At 35.0% G+C, this 14,575-nt stretch overlaps 1 protein-coding gene and 1 pseudogene across 3 annotated transcripts in view; one reads left to right on the forward strand and one right to left on the reverse strand.

Moving 5' to 3' along the window:
* The window catches only part of TMEM135 (transmembrane protein 135), a 256,453-nt gene that overhangs the window by 223,980 nt on the left and 17,898 nt on the right, over nucleotides 1–14,575 (forward strand). For 2 of the 3 annotated variants that reach the window (XM_089915384.1, XM_022594059.3), the window contains 5 exons: nucleotides 2,572–2,739; nucleotides 7,874–7,937; nucleotides 8,922–8,998; nucleotides 13,267–13,365; nucleotides 14,182–14,249. In XM_089915384.1, the coding sequence (XP_089771510.1) occupies nucleotides 2,572–2,739; nucleotides 7,874–7,937; nucleotides 8,922–8,998; nucleotides 13,267–13,365; nucleotides 14,182–14,249 (476 nt within the window). The remainder of the gene's footprint in view (nucleotides 1–2,571; nucleotides 2,740–7,873; nucleotides 7,938–8,921; nucleotides 8,999–13,266; nucleotides 13,366–14,181; nucleotides 14,250–14,575) is intronic. The other variant, XM_089915385.1, reaches the window with a different exon arrangement.
* On the reverse strand, nucleotides 6,176–8,089 carry LOC149748754 (dihydrofolate reductase pseudogene; annotated as a pseudogene).

Here is a 14,575-nt window from a genome sequence, read left to right on the forward strand (position 1 = left end):
AGAAGGAAGTTAATTTTCATTGCAGTTAGTCTGTCACAGGTGGCACCATCTGCTACAAGTTCTCTAGTTTTGGATGGTGCTCTAACAATCCTGATGCTTTAGAAATTTATGTTCTTTCTTACAACATCTGATCCCCACTTTATTGATGATGAGAAGAACAGAGTTGTACAGCACCCCAAAAGACAGCCTCCTGACCGTCCCTCTAGAAAGGGAGGGACTGTATCACATTAGTGCTTATGAATGTGAATGCCTGTGGCCGAGTGTTGTTGGTGGCACGCACCCAAGCCAACACTTACCTTTAAAGTACTCAAAGACAGAACCAGGGGTAAAAGCAGTAGAGTATTTTTTCAGTTGTGAAGTAGTTTCTGACACACTCTTTCCAAATCTGATTTCCTGCCCCATTTTTAAAGTGGCAAAAAAAAAAAAAAAAAAAAAAAAGAATGTTGCCGGCTGCCTCAAAGTCTACAAGCTCCCAGAGAGGGTTATTATTCCCTCCAACTGGACATAATTCTAGTTCAGGGGGAAACTTCAGGAGGGGAACTAAGAAAAGCATTTTGACTAAATTAGAGGTATTTGAGAAATTTGGGGGAGAGGAGAGGTGATATTTTAAAAAAAGTATACGAGAAAGTTAGTGAGAATTACTGAGCTATGAAAAAATGTAGTCATTCTTTCAAGCGTGTACCAGTACTATAAACTTGCTAATTTATGTGTACATTGTAATATTATGTCTATGAATGTAGAATTATTTGGAGATTTGTGGGTGAGGAATTTATATCACAAGTATAGCAAAATATTTTGACAGTGCACCTCATTATTCCATGCACTCAGTTACACCTCATGTTAAATCATACCCCTGAGTGAATATTCAGATGAATTAACATTCCCCCCAACTCACTATACTCCATTCACATGAACTTTTTGTTGATACCTGCCAATCTCTTTTTTGGCTTTGTGCTTTTTGTCCAAGCTACCCGAAATGTTTTTCTCATGCCAGCTCCTTCTCTTTTGTGTCTATTTAAACGTCACATCCTCAGTAGCCTTCCCTTACCACTCAGTCTAATATAGGATGCCCTGTTAATTTCTTTCCCAGTGCCCTGATTACTTCCTTGTCAACACTTATTGTAATCTGTAATTACTTTATGTTTATTTGTTTACTGATTTTCTCTTCCTCTAATGAGCATGGAAGCTCCATGAAGGCAAGAGCTTTGTGTCCTCAGTACTCTATCCCCAGCATCTAGTGTGATGATCGGCACATGAGAGGCATTCACTGAATCTTTCCTGAATACGTGAAAGGGTGAATTGATGGAAGGATGAATAGATCTCTTGAAAATAGTGTGAAATGATTGAACATGAGTGTGATCTTTGAACCCTTAGGTTAATATTATGATATTATCAGTGACAAGATACAGGTGTGACCACCTCATGCATTAAACAAACACTAGGCAGTTTCAGTTAAGCAAATGCAGGATAATTCATGCTAATTGTTTGGACCATTTAATTTTCATGTTTTAACCAGGTATTAGGTAGTTTCAGGTAAATTAATGAATGTTTCTTCATAGTAACTCAATTTTTTTTTTTTTAAAAAAGAAGGCAGCCATACCGAAGATACAAACCTGAACTTTGAAACTTAGCAGCAAACACTGCTAAGAATGTAGACGTTTTTCCATTCCAGTGGGGGTGAAAGAGGAGGACGATGGGAGATCAGTATTACAGTGTATTGGCTGAATCATGTATAAAATACTATTCTTTTTGATAACATTTTGTTTCGAGATGACTGGAATTTTTCAGTCTCTCACCATTAAGTGACATCAAACTTCATTTTCCTAAAGAGTGAAATGAAATTGACCAACATTAGTCATCCTTTCCTCCCTTTTACACTGTAGATAGTTGCAGGTAATATGGAGAAATGTTGACAGCAAATGTGGATTTGTGGCAAATTTGCTTTCTCGGGTTTTGTTTAGTTTACCCTTAAAGCTGCCATTCCCTAGAGATGTTTCAGCTTGACACATTGAGCACAGAAGTAAAAACCTAGATAGAATTATTTCTTTTCCTGGAAAATTCTTTAAACTTGATCGTTTAAATAGTTGACACCAAAGGTCTAAACAGATAATACAATTATTTTCTGTCAAAAGAATCTCTGCTCAAACTAATGATTAAGAGGCATATTCTGTTAAAATTTCCCAAAGCATTTGGTTTTGTTAACTATTTTTTTTGGAATTGCAGTGCTTTTGCTTCTAAAACTATTTGTGGTTTAGGGATTATAAATCCCAGTTATGTCAACAAAATGTCAAGAAGTAGAAGTTTGGTACATAGATAGACTTGGCCAGTGCTTGGGAGACTTTTTAAGCCTTTGTAAATCATAGAAAGTATGTTTGCTGCAAGATTTCACGCTTATTTTTAAGGCAAGTGTTTTAAAATTGTTTGAGGTTTAGGACTTAATTTTGAAAATGGCTGCGATATAAACTTGTCTTAATACTTTTAGTTCCGTTTTGATTCTGCAACAATAAAATTTATATCTATCGGTCTTCAAAATTTGGTTGTAAATCAGAATTTCCTCCCAATTTTCTCTAGGGTTTTATCAGAATGTTCAGCGTGGGATACTTGATCCAGTGCTGCCTCCGGATTCCCTCTGCATTTAGGCATCTGTTTACACAGCCATCCCGGCTATTTTCTCTCTTCTACAATAAAGAAAACTTCCAGCTCGGAGCTTTTCTGGGCTCTTTTGTTAGCATATACAAGGTAAGGCTTTCAGAAGAGGAAAGAAAAGTGGGAAATAAATAACATGGCTATTGTTAAAATGAGATACGGCCTTAACTCATCTGTTTTTTGTTTTTTTTTGTTTTTTTGTTTTTGCCGTACGCGGGCCTCTCACTGTTGCGGCCTCTCCCGTTGCGGAGCACAGGCTCCGGGCGCGCAGGCTCAGTGGTCATGGCTCACGGGCCCAGCCGCGCCGCGGCATGTGGGATCTTTCCCAGACCGGGGCACGAACCCGTGTCCCCTGCATCGGCAGGCGGACTCTCAACCACTGCGCCACCAGGGAAGCCCTGTCATTTTTTTTAATACTTCTTTCTGTAGTATTCGTAAATATCTCATCACCCAAATATGCACATTATGTTGGGAATAGCGGCTGGAGATATTCTCTTAAAGCTTGAAAGTGTAGATATATTTGCATTTATACAGAATGTTAAAGATTTTCAAAAACTCATTTTCTTTTCTTCAACAATGTAGTCACTGAGAAAATATGAACTTCCTGATATTTCTAACATCAAAAGTGATGTATCTATTTGTTTTTTCTGAATAATTTTACTACCTGATTATTAATTTAAACATTTTCAGACCCTCCTAGCTGATATCAACCTTTGATAGAAAGAGTAAGGACTTTCTCTTGTAACTGATATAAGCAATGACTTATTTTCCATCTCCCACTCACTCACTCTTTCTACTGTACTCTCTCAAATAAACAAAGTTAACATTCTTCCACCTCTTTCTGCATGTTCCTATAAATGTACCCACACATATATAATAAGCACCTACCTAAACACATATATAGGGATCATCTGTGACGTAACACTCTGCAGTTTGAAGTAATGGCCTTTTGTTTAATGGGAATCACTAATATGTAAATCACATGACTGACATTTTATTAAACATCTAAAATTGATATTCAAAATTTAAAGGTAAAATGTGTTAACTAAGGTTGACCTGTATGCATGTGCATGCATGTGTGCATGTGCACACACACAGTTGTTAAAAGAAAATGCTGGGAAAAACTGAATTCTGGAATTATTTTGGATAAGATGGTTGTGTTTCATTTTATGATAAAGTTTACCTATAAAAGGTAGATGTGGAGAAAGTATTTTGAAATGGAAAGGAAAGAGTGGCAAACTATAAACTATAGTTAATTAATCACTTGTTATGAAATATTACTAACACTGAAAACATTTTCAATATGGTTTGACTAGGAAGCATTACTTATATCTTTGAATATATACAAGAGTTAATAGGGCAGAATATTGGTGATAATATGTTTATATTCACATTCTTTTTCATTTCTTGTGTCATAGAGTTTGTATTTACTCTTAAGATAAACCCTTAAATATTTATATGTGGATTATTGCCAACATTTTTAGCCCAGGTTGGTTATTCTCCACCATCCAGCATATCTGAGAGCCTAGGCTTTTTTGTTTGTTTACATTTTTGCTACTTATTTGCTTAGGTAATATAAACTAATGGTAATTAAACTAAGGAAAATGCAACTGGGTCAGAAAATCTATTATAAAAAATATTCACACCGCCTGTTCCAAAGCCATATGTGATTTCTGAAAAATTTATCAATTTTTTGCATCTTCCTAAGAATGTAATTAAGAGAAGGTCAGGCAAACAAACCTTATTTCTTCTGTGTCTTCTTGGTGAACTGACCCTTTTTCCATTTTGTAATGTTCCTCTTTATCCTGGTAATATTCCTTGTTCTGAAGTCTACTATGTCTACTATTAATATAGCTACTTTTGATTATATTTGATGGTATATTTTCCTTCTTTAATCTTTCCGTGACCTCAGTTTAAAGGTTGGTTTCTTTTAGACCACATATAGTTGGTTCTTACTTTTGTATCCAGTTTGGTAATCACTGTCTTTTAATTGGTGTATTTAGACTCTTTACATTTAATATAGTTATTGATATGGTTGAGTTTATATCTGTTTGTATCTACTTTCTTATTAGTTGTTTCATATTTGTTCCATTTTTTTCTTTGCTCCTCTTTTTTTTTTTGTCTCCTTGATTTTGGGGGTATTTTTTATGTATTTTAAATTTATATTAATTTTTTTGTATTTTTTATATTCTGTCATCACTATTGACTTATTATTTATATGTCTTTTTAAAATTTAGTGACTGTCTTAACATTTATAATAAACGTTTTTAATTTATTTGGTCAATATTTTCAAATAATATTATATCACTTCAGTATAGTGTAAGAATCTTACCACATCATACTTGTAATTCCTCCTTCCCATCCTTTGTGCAATTCATTTATCTTTTCATATGTTATAAACCCCACAATATGCTGTTGCTATTTTTGTTTTGGACCAGGAGTCAGAAAACTTTTTCTGTAAAGGGCCAAAGAGTAGATATTTTAAGCTTTGTGGAACATATGGTTTCACTCATAACTATTCAGCTCTGATGTTATAGTGTGAAAGCAGCCATAGACAATATATAAATGAATGAGCATGGCTGTATTCCAATAAAAATTTAGCACACTGTATTAGAATTTCATATAATTTTCACGTCACAAAATATTATTGTTTTTTATTTTTATCCATTGAGAGGTGTAAAAATATTCTAGCTTATGAGCCATGTAAAAACAGGTGGCAGGCTAGATTTGCCTAGTGGGCCATAGTTTTCTGACCACTGCTTTAGACAGTTGATTCATTTTTATAACAATTAAAGGTAAGAAAAACATGTCTTCTAAATTTACCTTCATTTTACCATTTCCGGAGCTCTTCATCTCTTTTTTTATACCTAAATTCTTATCTGGTATCTTGTTCCTTCTGCCTGCAGGATGACCTTTAACATTTCTGGTAATGCAGGTCTGCAGGTGGTGCATTTTCTCAGCTTCTATCTGTCTGAGAGAGTCTTTTTTTTGTTTTTTCCCCCACACACATTAACATTTATTAAACATTTTGAGTATTATACACAATTTGCTTCTTTTGCTTAGCAATTTTTGGCGTTTTTCTGTCAGTACTTTGTCCTTTTTAACTGCTGCAGATGTTACATTTTATAGACATATTGGTTAGTTATTTCTTATTTATCAACATTTGGGCTCTTTCCAAGTTTGAAAAAAAATGTTGCAACAAATACTCTTGGGTCCATTTCTTTGTTCAGGATTAATTTCTAGAAGTGCAAGTTCTGGGTCCAAACCCAGAATATTTTGAATATTAATTGATATTGCTAACTTACACTCTAAAAAGGTCCCAATTTATAAGGCAGAAAATGCTCTTTTTTTGGGGGGATACTTAATCTAAATCTTTGCTAACATGATGGGTAAAACATGTTTTAATTTTCATTTTTTAATTCTGTGAAGTTTAGTTTCTAACTTACTAATTTTGGTTTCTAGCAATATTCATTCTCAATTTATTACCTCCTTGCATTTTTAATTTTAGCCATTATGCTTGATATTAGATTATTCTTTTTTGTAAAGAGCAGCCACTTCTTGTTTTATCATTGTAACATCTCATGGAATCTCATTGAAGATCAGAAACAAAGTCTTTTAAGGTCTCAGACCTTCTCTTTTAACCACCGAAAAGGTAGTGTCATACCTGCCTCTTTACTATCCGTGTGGAATATCCTGGCGTTCTCAACTTATTGACTCCCGGTCTGAGTGAACAGAATATTTTTCACAAGTGTGATATAGAGTAATTCACAGTCCCTCTTTTGATCTAATTTTAATAACTGAGTGCTAGCTCTTCTATTTATAATCTATTTCTGACCTTTGGACCCATCTGCCTAGCTCCTAGCTCTATAGGCTCTGGTTTCAACTTATGCTACCAGGGGACTCTCCCACTTTGGGCTGTCTTGGTAGATATTCTACCCTAGGCCGGTGCTGGTAACCTATTCTTGACCCTTGATGGTCATTCAGGCAGTTACAGCAAGAAACGTTTCACGAATGGTATCTGATACAGTCTAGTTAAGATTAATGGGGAATAAAGGTACTTTGCTTAGAAATAATTATCCATAGATCTAAAGTCAACAAAAGTCTTTACAACAAAAAATACATATTTTTTGGGGGGGGCGGGGAGGAGGAGGCTTGAAATAGATCAGAAATGGATCAGAAAACACTTTCATATTAACTGTTCTTTTCATATTCTTCAAATATGCCTTTCTCCTCCTGGGCATCTGAAGGAACACCTGGATATTCTGGGAGAAGTTTATATTTTTCCAAATCACTTTCTGGAAAAAACGTGTCACTTTCAAATTCCTGCATGATCCTTGTCACAAATAGTCGAAGATGGCCTGGCCTGTTCATGGCTTCCTTGTAAACGGAACTGTGTCCCACTATCCAAACCATGTCCACTTTATTTGTTAATTCTGGTTGCTCAATAAGTTTTAAGGCATCATCCAGACTTTTGGCAAGAAAATGAGCTCCCTGTGGAGGTTCCTTGAGTTCTCTACTGAGAACTATATTAATTCTGTCCTTTAAAGGTCGATTCGTCTCTGGAATGGAGAACCAGGTCTTCCTACCCATAATCGCCAAATTCTGTTTACCTTCTACTGAAGAAGTTGTGGTCATTCTTTGGAAATACCTGTATTCATTCCTGAACGGGGGCCAGGGCAGGTCCCCGATCTTGCCGATGTTCTATGTTCTGGGACCCAGCAACGATGCAGTTTAGCAGACGAACCATGACAGCAGCAGAAAACTCTTCCGAGCTAGCACGTCACACCGACATGGGGATTACCCGCCAGCTTGGTGCGAAATTTCTGAGAGAGTCTTTATTTCACCTTCATATTGAAAAATGTTTTCTCTAACTATAGGATTCTGACTTGACAGAGTTGTAGCTTATCCAGCTTTTTCTCCTTGTTAGAATGGGAATGATACTTTCCCCAGCATTCTACATCTAAGCAAAAGTAGAATTTTTGAATTCATTTTGAAAAATCATTACAATGAAAATTTTATGTATAATTTCTTAATAGGGTCTATCCAAACAGTAACGTTATAACAGGTTACTGTTCATAATTTTCCCAATCATATATTCAGTTTGATTTAAATAAGATCACCAATTTGCCTCCAAGGTCAGCTAATGACTCACCCATTACAGATGTTACATGCATTTTTTTCCTAGAACTGAAACAACTGAAGTCATTGTATTTTCTTCTTGATACAGGGTACTAGTTGCTTCCTGCGCTGGGTCAGAAATCTGGATGATGAACTGCATGCCATTATAGCTGGTAAAGCAATGATAAAATACATATATTACTATTGCATCAATCAGTAGTAGGAATGAAGCAGACATGGTTTTCAAATTCATCTGATTTCTTTGTATCTTCCTTTCTCTGTAATAGAATCCCCATTAAGGCACTAGTACAAACATTTTGTATTTGTGAAGTTTAACATATCAAGGCTCTCTTGCCATCTGATGTTTTGGGTTGGCAATATAATAACTTGGGTATCTGTCGTGCTACAGGCCAGAAATTCTAGGGAAAATGTGTCACAAAAGAACATAACGACTTAAAATATTATATAAGTGACTAGTGGAAGTGCAGTTAGATTTCTTAAAATATTCTGATTTTACCACTGGCAAGTGATGTATTTTTTAATAATAATTTTTTTAGGAACTCAAGTAATTTTATAAAAATTAAAACTAAACATTTTCTGTGAGTTCAGTATATGTATTACTTAAGTTAAATAGACAATTTTTCAGATATGTATTAGTAATAGCCCTACTATTAGTATTCCAGGCCTCCTACCACCTTGGTTTTCCATTTATAGAATGAAAGCAATGGAGGGAAGCGTGATGACAGCACTAAACATAATTTGAGCTGTTAGGAGAATAGATGAATGACTATTTACACTTAAAATCAGAAATGGTACCAGTAACCTTTAAAAAATTATTTTAAAAGATCATTGTGTTTGGCAAGACCACTGCTGTTTTTAAAAGTTAAATTTAGAATGTAGTTTCTTGTGATATGTGTATCAGAACTGTGGTTCCTAACTCTAAAGGTCAATTTTTAAGTTTAAAAATATGTGATAATAAATAAGAATTCACCCCATTTTAATGTCATCACTTATATTACTGTCCTTGATTTTGTTGTGACAAAAGGCAGTGCTACAAATCAGTTCTTTCCTATTTAAGTGAATCAACATTTCTGAGTGACTTAATAACAAAGAAATACTTTGAGTTCTGATCAGTTTTGCCTTATTTGTTGTTTCAGGATTTTTGGCGGGAATATCAATGATGTTTTATAAAAGCACAACAATTTCCATGTATTTAGCTTCCAAATTGGTAGAGGTAAGCAAACATTTTTAAGCACATACAACCAAAGGATACAGAGCTTTTTAGCTGCTTTAGTAGTAAAAGTTTCAAAAGCAAATTCTAATCCTATAAAAGTACTTACAAAGTCAGTTCTCCTATTTCTTCTTTTTTCTTTGTGTTATTTTCAAATATACACAAGCATAGGAGGAATAATGTGATAACCCTCATGTACCCCATCATACAGCTTCAACAGTTAACAGCATTTGGCCAATCTCCTTTCACCTATACTGCTCCAGACCCCCAAGTACCAAGTTATTTTAAAACAAATCCCATAGATCAAATCACTTCATCCGTAAACAACTGAGGAGAAAGAGTCCTTAAAAAATAAAACTAAAGAATAAGGACTCCTTAAAAACAAACAAATCATGAATGCCATCAGGGTATAATCAAAATGCATGTCATTAATTTTAAAAACCTGGTAATTCTTTATTATTATCGTTATCCAATTAGAGCTTGCATTTTCAATATTACCTCACAAATGTCTTTTGCAATCCCTTTGTTTTAGATGAGATCCAAGGTCTCTTTTTAGTTTATAATAGTTATCCCTCACCCTTTCTTCTTTTCTTCCCCCTTTCTTTTTTTCCTTGCCATTTATTTGTTGATAATCTAGGTTATTAATTCTTTGGAATTTCCCACATTCTGGATTTTGCTGATTGCATCCTCACTGGTGGTGTTATAACATGTTCCTTTAACTCATGTATTGTCTGTAAACTGTAAATTAGATCTAGAGCCTTAAGCAAGTTCAGGTTCAGTTTCTTTTAGGGGGATGGTAGTGGCAGAAAAACTTCACATTTACTGTGTGTGTGAATTCCTATTACATCACATTAGGAAACACAAAAATGTCGGGTTGTCTCTCTCTTTTTTTTTTTTTTTTTTTTTTTTTTGTGGTACACGGGCCTCTCACTGTTGTGGCCTCTCCCATTGCGGAGCACAGGCTCCGGACGCGCAGGCTCAGTGGCCATGGCTCACGGGCCCAGCCGCTCCACGGCATGTGGGATCTTCCCGGACCGAGGCAAGAACCCGTGTCCCCTGCATCGGCAGGCAGACTCTCAACCACTGCGCCACCAGGAAAGCCCCTGTCTCTCTCTCAACCACTTCGCCACCAGGGATGCTAAGATGGATCAGCGGGCTCTGTGTTGATAGAGCCAACATAAGGTTCCCCATCTTTTACCCTATTGTTTTAGCAGCCATTAATGACCAGGGTTTATTATTTCACTGAGGGTTGCAAAATCATCATAATCTAATATGATTGTTTCTTCTGCATTTATTAGTGGGAATTCGTCAAAAAAGAACTTTCCCTTTCAGCTGTTTGGTTACTGTGAGATCGTCTGTTCACAAAGTCATAATAAAGTGCTTGATTACTTCCCTTTATTTGCTAATGTTTGGAATGAGTTAGTCCCTAGCATCCTGCAAAGTTGACCTGTAAGTCTTTGTTGTCAGGTGTCTTTATGGAGTTTAAGGTATTTGATTTGTTTCAACCTATTGCAGTCATTATGCTCAAAGTGCCCCATCTTTGGCCATGAGAGCCTCTTCAAGTTGACTCCTGTTTCTTTTTTCACGTAATGCCGGTATCTTTGATAGTTTTCTTGCTTTGTGATAAAACAAGATATTCCAGGCTCACCTGGGTGGTTTCCTGCTCCAGACATAGAATCAGGCTTCTCCAATGGCACCTAGTTTCTTTTGGTGAGAAATGGTATTTAGAAAACCTTAGTTTGGGTGCTAAAGGTTTTTTGCTCCTAGGCTAGTCATTGTTTCTTGGCCTTTCCAGTGAACAGAGTTAGAGCATCCTATTTATTTTCCCTTTCTTTTCAGAGAAAGAGAAGATAATTAGGAGCACATTGATGTTTTCAATTCAAAGTTCAGGTTATAGATTTTATTTAACTTGTTTGAATTTTAAAAAGTTTTATCTCACTAAAAATCTGTGTCCCTAATGACATTAAGAAAATTACATATTTGTTTTATCCAAACGAGAGAAAGAGGGAGAGAGAAGGAGGCAGGGGAGGAGGCATTTATTTTTTCTCAGTGCCTTTGGAAGCCATTGGAGAGCTTTAAGCATGGAAATGACGTGATTTAATTCACATTTTAAGAAGAATATTCTGGCTATTATATACAGAATGGGTTAGAGGCAAGACTGGAATCTGGGAGAAAACCGTTAGTCTCAGGCAGAAAATGGTGGCTTGTGTCAGGATGGTAGCAGTAGAGATGGAGAAAAGTACACAGATTTGGTGTATGGTTAGGAGATAGAGTTGGCAGGACTTGCTAACAGAGAGGAAAAGGGGAGTGAGAGAGTATATTTTTTTGCCCTAGCTGGCAAAAAATATATTCTTTGACATAGGGGCCATCCAACATTGAGATCTAGTTTGTAAAATGTTTCTCTAAATGGCTAGAGGTTTTAAAGCCGAGCAGTGGTGTCGCTGTTTCTTACATCAACAGATCGTATCTGATAAGTGTGCTGATGAGAACTTTTTTTTAAATGCAGGAAATTAGAAGTATAAGCTTACTATGTCCTTTGTGGAATTAATGACTATGGTGTAATAGGCAATCATTTTCCTATGATTGAAGTTAATTTTATATTAAAATGCTATATTACTATATAATGCATCTTAAGTAAACATCACCTGTATAGGCAACTTTTTTCTTGGAAAAAATTATTTCCAAGACATATTTATTGAGTATCGATTATGTTCCCATTACTGCGGTGGTGCTGGTAAGCATATAGAAGTATAGGATACAGTCCCAACTCTTCATTAACTTAGACTCTAGGTCAACAGATAAGTTTTATTGTGGGAAATAATTAGGAACATAATGATCCCATATATCAAGAGATACCTGTTTCACATAACGTTTCTATGATGCCATTCTACCACATCTGAATTTCATTTTTGTTAACAGGAATACACTACAGTATATCTGTACCTTGTAATATATTATCATATTACTTTCAAAATAATGGCCCATGTTTATCTTGTTACTGAAGTAGATTATAAATCTCTTTGTACATATCTTACGGATTGAAGTTAATTTTATATTAAAATGCTATATTAATACAAAATATTAATTAAAAATCAGCTGTATAAACAGCTTTTTTCTTGGAAAAAAATTATTTTATGTTCTTTATTTCATGGTCCACTCATGTCTTCTTAAAGCTCCCTCCATCCTATTGAAACACCATTCTGTCTTGGTCATCTTTCCACTTTTCTTACTTGTTTCACTTTAGCATTCCTACGTTCCAGAAAACCCATTTCCATGAATTATCCTTTGTTCCATCCATATAAATTTGCTGGAAATTCCCCATACATGTCATGTATTTTCACCCTGTTTGTTACCCCTGCTTTTCGTCTCTTATCTAGTTGTTGATGTTAGGCCTCTTAGAAAGCAGCAGTATTAAAAGTGGGGTCAGCAGACTAGTGCTGGTCTGTGAACTGTTCATTACCATACCCGTTCATGACAAGGAAAGGATAGAAATTGAGAGGAAGCATTTGGAAACCTTACAGCAACTCGATGGAGTAATTTGTTTTTTGAATGTAATAGTGAAAATTTGGTTCAATTCTAGTAATTCATTTTTATTGTATTATAAAAGCATCAGGCCATGATAGTTGGAAATTTTGTTTTTTAAAAAGTGGTTCTTCACTGCAGATGGTTTGAGATGCCCACTACTCAATGTAGTCATTTCTGAAATTCTCCTTGGTCCTTTGTCGTAGACAGAGTAGTTGCTCCCTCCTCTGGGGAGCCTATATATATATATATATATATATATATATATATATGAGATAAACATAGAAATACATACATACACATGTGATGATCTACACATCTAATCAATATAGATATCTTGTAACCTTATTAGAGTGTGTTAGTTATTTCTTATGCGCTAATTGGGTTTACACCAGTACATGTTTAATGAATGAATGAATAGATCTAACAGAGAAGGGAAGACTTGGGCATTGTACAGACAGCAGTAAAGAATAAATAGCATAAAAGAGGTAGAAATAAAGTGCTGTTGAATTTCACAGAAAAGTATTATTACTGGCATCTGGGGTTTGGGGTGAGTGAATGAGGGAAAGGGAAGGGCTGACACTTAACATGTCAGGGAAGTACCTATGATTTGAGCTCTGAACAGATTGTTAGGATTTTGAAAGGTAGAAAAAATAGTTGTAGATAGGGAACGTATCACTCCACCTTATTGGTAATGCTATTTAAAGTTGTTTTCTTTATAAATCTTGCGCTATGTGCTTGTTTTGCAGACAATGTATTTCAAAGGTATTGAAGCAGGAAAGGTTCCCTATTTTCCCCATGCAGACACTATCATCTATTCCATCTCTACAGCAATTTGCTTCCAGGCAGTAAGTATAACTTTTTCAAATGAGAAGTAGAATTATTTCTGTTTCTAGTGTATATATTAAACCAATGGGGGAAAAATAAGGGCCTGGGAACATTTCCAGTTTTTACATTTTATGCTTTTTTTGTTTTATTATTAGCAAGATAGCTTGCAAGTTTCAAATCATTAAACATGTTAACTTAGTGGGCTAGGTCATGTTTTATGAACACAACAATTTTTAGGTTTAAATAGAGTGCAATTTTTGTAGGAGAATTATCACTCTAGTACCTTGGCTAGAATGCCCTAACTTAATTTTACTTCAAAAAAAAGATACCATGGGCATAAATATGAATAATTGCTTTTCCCCAGTATTACTCAGTCAGTGAGGATAGGGGTAGAATCTAGTTTAATAGAAGCATCGTTCAATCTCTTTAAATTCTGCAATCACCGTTATTGATGTTAATGGTCTTAGGGCTTTTGCAAAGTTTGGGGGACAGCTTTTATTTGCAGTTTCTCACAGTAATGCTGCCAAGTTGGTAAACTTACTATAACTAGTGAAGTGCCAGCTATCTAATGGGTACCTAGTAAACGCTTCCCAATAATAATAACTATTAACTCAATTATTATTCCATGAGCAATATTCCTATTTGAAGGCATATTTACAAAGATTCTTGAGAGTTATCAACTTAAACATTAATACATGTTTTTGTCACTACTGTCATCACTGTCGTTAAATAGAGAGAGCAATAAAAATAGAGGCAAATATGTTCTGTTGCCTAAGACTGCTGATAATATTTGCTGTTTACTAAAAGAAGTCTCAAATTGAATATTCTAATCTTAGGCTGTCATGGAAGTTCAGACCTTACGACCATCTTACTGGAAGTTCCTTTTAAGGCTCACCAAGGGCAGGTAAGTGACTGAGATGTTTTAACTGGTCATAGAAAAAAAGCAATTTCCATAAAAAAGATTTTGAATCTTTTCATTTACTTGAGGGAATATTCTTTCAGTGGTAAAGTAGGTATCTAGCTATAAATCAAATATGACCTAAAATTTAATAAGAATAACATGGGGCATTCTTTTAGTGAACATTATTTTGACTATTTTTTTCCCTATATTATTTTAGACATTTTAAGTGTTCTAGATTAATATGTTGACTTGCAAACTGCTGATAGGTTACTATATAACATTCTTAAGTCTCACTTTTAAAATCTTTAATCTCTTCTTTTTGATTAAAA

Source organism: Delphinapterus leucas, chromosome 7, assembly GCF_059928025.1.
Source record: "Delphinapterus leucas isolate spDelLeu-1000000601 "Yukka" chromosome 7, BTC_Dleu_Yukka2, whole genome shotgun sequence".
Classification (NCBI taxonomy): Eukaryota; Metazoa; Chordata; class Mammalia; order Artiodactyla; family Monodontidae; genus Delphinapterus; species Delphinapterus leucas.